Source organism: Parasteatoda tepidariorum, chromosome X2 (assembly GCF_043381705.1).
Source record: "Parasteatoda tepidariorum isolate YZ-2023 chromosome X2, CAS_Ptep_4.0, whole genome shotgun sequence".
Lineage (NCBI taxonomy): Eukaryota > Metazoa > Arthropoda > Arachnida > Araneae > Theridiidae > Parasteatoda > Parasteatoda tepidariorum.
This window is the reverse complement of record NC_092215.1, coordinates 59,739,515-59,748,789: the sequence shown is the minus strand read 5'-3', so window position 1 is coordinate 59,748,789 and position 9,275 is coordinate 59,739,515. Positions and strand designations below refer to the sequence as shown.

Sequence of the window (9,275 nt, the reverse complement as noted above, 5' to 3'; positions counted from 1 at the left end):
ATTATTTTGTTTATAATAATGGCTTTAAAACGCGTTTCCATAGAGCTAAATGATTTAAGATCAACAACCGTAATTGAAATAAAAATAAGATACCTTCAATAAAGCAAAATAAATAGAGAAAAGATTCTGATTCCTTAATAGAAGCCATAAGCAAATTGCTATGTATAATTGTCAGTTATAATGCTTAATTAAATTTGGTAATTAGCTCTACTGGTATTATGTCAATTGGTGCTGTTTTCAATATGTACTATTGTATTATGGTCCAAATCTAATAGCATAAAGCCATCGGCAAGGACTATAAGTAAAAAAAAAATGTCGGTACAAGTCTTTTATTTAAATTTGATTTTGTAGTATTGAATAGAGCTGGGGAGTCTGTTGAATTGTTCGAATCCAACTTTGATTCCGGATTTTCCCGTAAACTTGACTCCGATCAATAAACAAAATTAAAATTATCGCTCAATTCTAGGCAAGAATTAATTGTTAGGAAATCATCTTTTATAACTTTTTTGTAATAAGTATAACTTAATACTATTTAACTAATTTGAAAGCTAATAAAAAAAGCCTCTATCTTTATCTTTTTTATCTACTAAGTTGATAATTGAGTCGATCAGCAGATTAATATAAGCTTTACTCTATAGTTATATGCAATACAAATATGATCTCATAATCGAGTTTTGCTGTCAATTCCAAATTTAAAAAAAGAAGAAAATATTGGAAAATTTTTTTAAAGGCAGATTCTTCAATCACTTGATAAAAATCCTTATATATGCTATAAAATAAAATAGTTTTAAAGAACAACTTTGCTAAGGTTATGTTAGGAAAAGTAAAACTTAAAATACTGAGTGTAACTTTCTAACTTATGAGAGTCGAGTCGATATAGTCTCAGTTAATTTTCCAAGTACATGTTTTTTTTTTTAAATATAACTTTGGTCATAAAAGGCGTTAAAAGAATTTCTTATAAATTATTTTTAAAAAAATAAAAGTTGGTAACTTATTTGATATTTTTATATTATTCCACTTTTCATCTTTATTTTTAGAGTTAATAAAAAAATTTTGCAACAAATTTTAACAACAAATTACAAATTTGTTGTTAACGTTAATGTTAACGTTGTTGTTATTTGTTAATTTGTGTGTAATTTGTTGTTAACCAATAAATTTTAAGATAAAATTTTATAAAATGTCATAATATCAGAAATTATATTAACTCGTTTTTCCCAAAATTAGAAAGTTGCACTCAATATTCAAATTTTTACTTCATGGAGTAAAACCATAAAGGAGTTGTTTTGTAAAATTTTTAAAAATTATTTCATTCTTACTCTTAAGCAATCTCCTGATTGAAACTGTTTCTAAATTTTAACTACAAAACACTGAGTACTATATTAAAACAAAGTAATGCGTTTAAATGTGTCCCAATCAAATTTTTTTATTCACAATAAATCAAAAGTTGAAAGGAGAGTAACACAACGTTCGCAAATGGATAAGTTCACCCTTTCTTTAATTCCAAAATCTATAATTCTGCACATTTGTAAGTTCACTTACCCATAAAGATAATAAAATTGTAATGATAGATGCAATGCTATCAATAAATGTATTATATTCTAATTATAAATCTAATCCAGTCTGCAATATCTCGAACTTAGTAACTTGGCATAATATATTTTGATATATTTCTTGGCCTAATAGAAGCTTATCGCCAAGTTCGTGCTTGATTTTTATAAATTGCACCCCTCACTTGTCAGCGAGAAGAGAGATATACCAAGAAACGTAACCAACTAGCAGCGTACTGTTAGGGGTGTGTGTTATAATTGAGGCAATTACTGAGCGCAGTCCACCACTGCCCTAAAATATCGGCTGCCCTAATTAATTAACATATTTGGGGTTACCTTTTTGAATCATTAAGAAGGAGTCCTAAAACATGAGGATCCAGTTATTAGATTGAAAGTTATTAAAAGTGGTTTGCTTTTTATTTAGCGCACTATTCATTTATTGTTGTTAAGAAATGGAAGCTTTTTAGTGCTATTGTAAGGCAGATCAACGAATTTTTTGATTTTTCACTCGTTTTTTTAATATATTTAATCTAATTTTCACAACCTTTGAGATAAACCAATGATATCAAATGACATTTACTGTTTTTAGAAATTTTAGCACCTATCCTTTGACTTTGTATTAGTATCAAAGTTCTAATTGGAAACAAAAAATTATAAGAAATTGTTAAAGTGTCCACCAAATGATAAAATCAAAAGAAAGCTATTAATAGTAATTCGAAAGCAATGGAGAGGAATGTCAATAGCCGAAGTAGACAATAGTATGCAAAATACACTCCTGTCCATAAATTAAGGATAATTCAGAATCACACGGAAATTTAACTCTAAAATTAAAATTTCACCTGTAGAATTATCACACACATCCTGAAGAAGAATATGCAAATTACAGGAAACCACTAGATCACGCTGGTAGTACGTCACAATGACGAGAGTGTAAGAGAGGGGTATATAAGGAATGGTGGCAAAGAAGTAAAATTGTTCACAAGCGCTTTAACAGCCTTTCAGTGCAATAACCGCATAGTTATGGCACAAAGGAAGCATTTGGGTGATTTTTTACGTGGCAGAATCATCGGACGACTGGAATGTGGACGTACCCAGCTGGAAGTATCCGAGGAACTTGGAATCACCCAGAGTGTCATCTCCAGGCTTTGGCAACGATTCCAAGATGATGGTAATGTGAGTTGACGTTACAGCACAGGTCGCCCCCGAGTTACAACGCCGAATGTAAAAAATTATTTATCAATCAACTCAAAATAAATTCAATAATAATTCTTAATTAAAGGTAAAGGCAAAATTACCTTACCTGCAATTTATGTTGTTCTTCAATTTTCCGGGTGAGAAGATGGAAAGCTTTTCTTTCGCTTTAAAAAGGATCGCTACTCTTGTAAAAATAAAAAGATGTCAATAATAAAAAGTAACAAGTTCTGCCATTAAAGGAATTAACTATTTCTTTTTAAAACATTTAATATTTAACACAAAACATAACAAGAAACATAATTGAAAACGAAACATTAAGCTTTTTTTGAAATGAGCATAACATATCAACCTCTTCGAGGCGATCATTCCCCTTCTGTTTACAAAACTTCCGCCTCGCTACAGTTACAGTTAAAATTTTAAAGTTAGATTGTTCATCACAGTTTCTCAACACTCCCCTCTTGAGTTTTAGAGATGTCGATCACTGAAACTCAAAATATTACTGTCTAAAACGTTGAGGCACTCTCACAACCCTACCAGCTCGAGTGGTCACAGAATCAGTTTTTCTGCAGTTATCAGTCACTGAAGGGTTAGGGTTGACACAATCATTCGGAGTATTATTGGCAATAACATCACAACTATCCAGTTCCATAGGGCACAGTTTCTGAACAGGGCGAATAAAGACACCAGATTTTGTCTTTATTTTCGCTAAACGAACAAGTCCATCTTGACTGGGATATGTTTCCAAAATTCGTGCCATCGGCCAGTTAAGTCTCTTGATGTTGTCACTCCATACGAGTACTATGTCACCTACTTTAGGAACAGGGACGTTATTTTTCTTTCTGTAACTTTCTCGTAGTTGTCCTAGGTAATCCACACGAAATCTCGAACGTAGATCTTTTAAAATTCTTAACCGGTATGCCAAACGTTTATTTAAACTTTTTCCATCTGTTTGGCTGCATTGGTCAAGATCTGTAACATCATTACTTTTGTTTTCTTGCAAAAACATTGCTGGTGTAATTGGATTCAAGTCATTTGCATCATCAGAAACATGGGTAAGTGGTCTTGAATTGAGAAGACACTCACATTCGCACAAAACAGTAGCCATTTCCTCATAACTTAGCGAAGTTCTTCCCAGCACTTTTCTCAAAATCTGCTTCATAAGACCTACTAAACGTTCCCAGAAACCACCCCACCATGGAGCTGAAGGTGGTATAAATTTCCAAGTGATGGGAGCGATTTCACCTTTCAATCTCTCGAGATCAACATTTCTCAGCAGTTTTTCAAATCCGACGAAGTTAGTCCCATTATCCGAATAGATCTTCGAAGGTCTTCCGCGTCGTGAAATGAACCTTCTTAGAGCCAATAAGAAGTTGTCAGTGGATAATGCAGTCAAAAGTTCCAAATGAACTGCTCGGTAGATAGCACATGTTATTAGAAGTATCCACACCTTTTGTCTTTCTTTAAGGTACAAAGGACCTGCCACATCTAAACCAATTATCTCAAAAACAGACGCTTCCTTTACTCGATCTTCCGGTAATGGTCCTTCAGGAATACTAGCTGGTCTTGAATTGAACCTTTGGCATACAACGCACATCTTTATGGCTTTCTTTATGGTTCTTCTACTCTTTAAGATCCAATAATTTTCTCTTAAGGCAGTCATTAAAAATGGTACTCCGGCATGTCCTAACTCTTGATGTTTACTGATTATTAGACTTTTTACCACGTGATGATTTGATGGTAAAAGTAGTGGAAGTCTAAAATCCTCTTCATCTATTCTCATGAAAACTTTGGTTTTAACCCTTAGGAGACCATCATTGTCTGTTATAATTTTTAGAGACTTCAATTGGTTTTCTGTTCCTCCAAAGAATTCTTCATCCTGGACTTTCTTTAGAATTTTCAGCTCGGCCTTCTTCAGTTCCTCAGCACATAGTTGTCCAGATCTTTTATCACTAGGCGTCTTAGCATTTCTGGAAAATCTTAAAATCCAACCGGTGATTCTTATTATTCTTTTGTACGAAGAAATGCGATGATAGTATTCGTCATTTTCTTTATTCAAGGAAGACACGACAATTTTCTTCTTCTCAGAGTTTATCACCTTTTCATCTGGAATCAATTTGTAATTAGGCCAGCGGTCTCTAGAGTCTTTCAGCCATGGTGGCCCCTGCCACCATTTTCCCTTGATAAGCGTCTTCACCGAACACCCCCTAGAAGGTAAATCGGCCGGGTTTTGAATTCCTGGAACATAATTCCATTCACTAACTTGGGACAAAGCTCTTATTTCTTTTACCCTATTGGTCACAAATACAACCCATGGACCTTCTTTCTTTATCCAATACAATGCGTCCATGGAATCAGACCAATAAAATGTCTGGATATCCTTCAAGTTCAGATCATTTTTTACAGATGTTGCTAGTCTCACTCCGATGTTACAGGCGAGTAATTCCAATCTCGGGATAGACACATTCTTTAATGGTGCCACTCGTGATCTAGCTTGTAGTAACTGACAAGTCACTTCATTTCCCCGTTCTGCTCTCAAGAAAATTCCAGTAGCATAAGAAAGTTTGGATGCGTCGCAAAAAACATGCAAAGTCAATTTTGCGTCATTCAAATCCAAGCATGAGTAATTTCGAGGAATTTCAATGTCTTTCAAATCTGAGATTTGGTTTCTCCAATTATTAAACTTTTGAACGATATCTTTCGGCAGTTCAGCATCCCAAGAGACTTGAGCTTTCCAACAATCTTGGAGAAGTAGTTTCGGTATTAGAGTCACTGGGCACGTGAACCCAATAGGGTCAAATATCTTATGTGCCAATGATAATATTTTTCTCTTAGTTATGCTTTTATCATCGATACTGATATCGTTAATATCGCAAGACAACGTATCGTTCTTAAAGTTCCACAAAAGCCCTAAAACTGGGACTTTAAAGTTTTCGGAATTCGCAATCTGTAAATTTTCCTCAACTTTATTCTCTGAAGTGTGTGCATTATGTATCCAGCCACGCAAGTCAAATTTTGCAGATGCTAGCAGTTTTTGAGATTCTGATCGAAAATATTCTAGTTCTGCAACAGAATCAACACTTGCTACACAATTGTCCACGTACATGGAGTCTTTTAGTTTCTTAGCCAAATGCTTTAAGTTTTCTGGTACGTTTTCCAAATGGTGGTTTAAAACGGCAGCTAGCAGAAAAGGGCTGCACGAAACACCAAAAACAACGCGACAGTGCCTGTAAGTAATTAATTTGCGAGGGTCACCGTCTCTCCACCATAAAAACTTCAAAAAATTCCTATCACTTTCTTGCAGGCTTATTTGTAAAAAGGCTTTGCGAATATCGGCTATAACACCGATTTTACCCCATCTAAAACGATTTAAAACTGATGGTATTAGCTCTATCAAATTTGGCCCTTTTTCAATACACTCATTTAACGATAAAGAATTACGAGTTTTAGCTGACCCATCAAACACGGGACGAATTTTAGTCGTTGAATTCTCTTTGATGACTGGTCTATGAGGTAAGAAGTGCTCAGTGGTCTCTGCTTTATTTATGTTGTTATGATCTGACAAAACCTGCTCTATAATGCCTTCTTTTTCCCACTCATCAAATACATCTTGATACGCCTTTAACATATTACTAGAATTAAGCGATTGCACGGTATTGCTAAGCCTTTTCTTGGCCAATTCTTTATGATCCGACAATGTTACACGACCCTCCAACCAAGGTAAACAAACCTGATACCTACCGCTTTGATCTCTGGTTAATGTTTCTTGGAAATGCTTTAGAACAATTTCTTGTGTTTCTGTTTTTGTTTGTTTTTCACTCATATCGTGAATTCCTAAAGAATCTAACTCCCAGAGATCCGATATTTTAGCATAATCTACATGTAAAGTTAATAATAACTGAGGAGTATTAAATGCGTTTTCTCGTACAGATTTTCCCAGCACTGTCCACCCAAGACGCGTATTCGCAGCTACTAACCCTCCTGATAGATGTTTAATATTCCCCGTTAGCAAGATACTTGCAAGATCTGCCCCAATAAGTATGTGAATTTCATTTGGGTTTTTTTCATACAAACAAGAATTCCCTTTTAATTCGATATCACTTGCAAAAATACCCATACCTTTTAATTCACGTTTACAGTTGGAATCACTTATTTTAGGAATAGGAGCACAAATCTGCTTCTGATCCATCACGTCAAATTCACAGCTGAATTTCTCATCCAGGCTAGTTAGCTTAACACTATACCGCTTATGTTGTTCAGTATTTTCAATACCTCCAAAAAGTCCGTGGGTGACAGTTTCCTCCCCAATGCAATTTAAACCCATTGTTTTAGCAATAAATTTACTACAATATGATCTTTGACTACCCAAATCAATAATTATTCTTACTAAATTTTTAGAATTCTGACCATGAACATATACAATTAAAGTTTGTAAATAAACTTCATTAGAACAACAATTATTAGTTAAAACACTACTTTCAACAAGTTTATTACTATTATCAGAATTATCGGATTCATTCCCTTTTAAATCATGATTTAAATAACACATTATTGATGCATGGCGCTTCGAACAAAATGTGCAAACAATTTTTGAATAACACTGATCCGCCCTATGATTCATAATTAAACAGCGAAAGCAAGCTCGTCTTTTTTTCAAAATATTCTTTTTTTCTTCTAACGATAAACTCATTGCTAATTTACAACTCGCTGAATCATGCGGTTCCTCACAAAAAACGCAGAAAGATTTTTTATTCCTGTTCTGTTTCATCTCAGAGCTCAATAAATCTGTTGCCGTATATTTCGGCTTCTCATTTTCACGTGATTGAATATTTAACTTTCTACTAGAGGGGGAGAAATTTATTTCTTCATTATGGTGCCGACTGATGTGTCTCGGATTTCTCCGATCCACTTGATATTTATTTCCAAGGTCACTTACTGCACTCATCTGAATTGAGCGTTCTCTACAACTTAATGCTTTCGAAAGAAAATTTAAAAGCTCTTTTATATCTGAATATACATTTTCATTTTCGATTTTATTATACTCTAATACTAAATCTGGGGGTAATATTTTAAGCAACATAGGACACAATACACTTCCATAATTTTCCGGTTTTAATTCTAATGATTCTAAACTGCGTATATGTGTCATGCAATTATCATAAAATTTTCTAAACGCGCGAATATCGTTTGAACTTTTCAACGGTTGCATATTTAAAATAGCGCTCATATGTGTGTGAATAAGTAAATCTTTCTTAGCAAATCTATCTTTTAATAATTCAATTGCGGAATCATATGATGCGTTTGAAATTGAAAAACCCTCAACCGTATTTAAAGCAGACCCACCTAAATGCGCCTTCAAATAGTTAAATTTGTCCACTTTATCTAATAATTCATTATTGTGTATCGCTGTTTCAAAACTATTCCAAAAGGTTAGCCATTGGCTGACATCACCATAAAATTTCGCGATACTCAGTTTCGGGAGTTGAATGCGCACCTTTTCTGCTGCTGATTCGTTTATTTCTGTTTTATTTATTGAACGTTGTAAGGTTATATTTTCGCTTTCCATACTCTTTACTGACGTTTGCATTTCATTTATTTTCTTTTTTGCTCTTAGTTTAGAAATAACTACCTTATCTTGATACTCTTCTGTTTTTTCAAATTCTGATTGATATTCATCATCGTTGAAGAGTGGTTCTAGTTCTTTATCAACAGAACTCAAAGAATCAAATTTGTTTGTTAATGTTTCGATTATTTCTTCGATTACACTGACATTTATATCTTCCGTTTTCGAAAGTTCTGCATCTAATTTAGTCAGTGTATTTGTTACGCTTGTTCTTAAGGAACCTCGTTTTCTTTTTAACTGTTTAATTTTCTCATCTGCCGACATCTTTTTAAATTATATATCAATTCGATAAATACACGATCTTTTAAGAAAAACTAATCGGTCTTCTCAGTCCCAGCGGGGATGCCATGTAAAAAATTATTTATCAATCAACTCAAACAAATTCAATAATAATTCTTAATTAAAGGTAAAGGTAAAATTACCTTACCTGCAATTTCTGTTGTTCTTCAATTTTCCCGGTGAGAAGATGGAAAGCTTTTCTTTCGCTTTAAAAAGGATCGCTACTCTTGTAAAAATAAAAAGATGTCAATAATAAAAAGTAACAAGTTCTGCCATTAAAGGAATTAACTATTTCTTTTTAAAACATTTAATATTTAACACAAAACGTAACAAGAAACATAATTGAAAACGAAACATTAAGCTTTTTTGAAAAGAGCATTACATATCAACCTCTTCTCTCTGAGGCGATCATTCCCCTTCTGTTTACAAAACTTCCGCCTCGCTACAGTTACAGTTAAAATTTTAAAGTTAGATTGTTCATCGCAGTTTCTCGACACCGAATGAAGACCGGTATTTGGCAGTTACTGCCAAAAGAAACAGACGGAGCACAGCATCAGACCTGTCTCGTCAGCTCTCTTCAGCTACCATTACGACAGTTTCAAGGCAGTCCGTGTACAGACGCTTAGGGCACATTG

General features: G+C 33.9%; 1 protein-coding gene across 1 annotated transcript; it reads right to left on the bottom strand.

Annotated features, from left to right (window-relative positions):
- Positions 1 to 3,237: 3,237 nt before the first annotated feature.
- On the bottom strand, positions 3,238 to 8,625 carry LOC122272855 (uncharacterized). The gene has a single exon (XM_043056885.2). It carries the CDS (start codon positions 8,623 to 8,625, stop codon positions 3,238 to 3,240), a length of 5,388 nt encoding a protein of 1,795 aa, XP_042912819.1.
- Between the last annotated feature and the right edge of the window lie 650 nt (positions 8,626 to 9,275).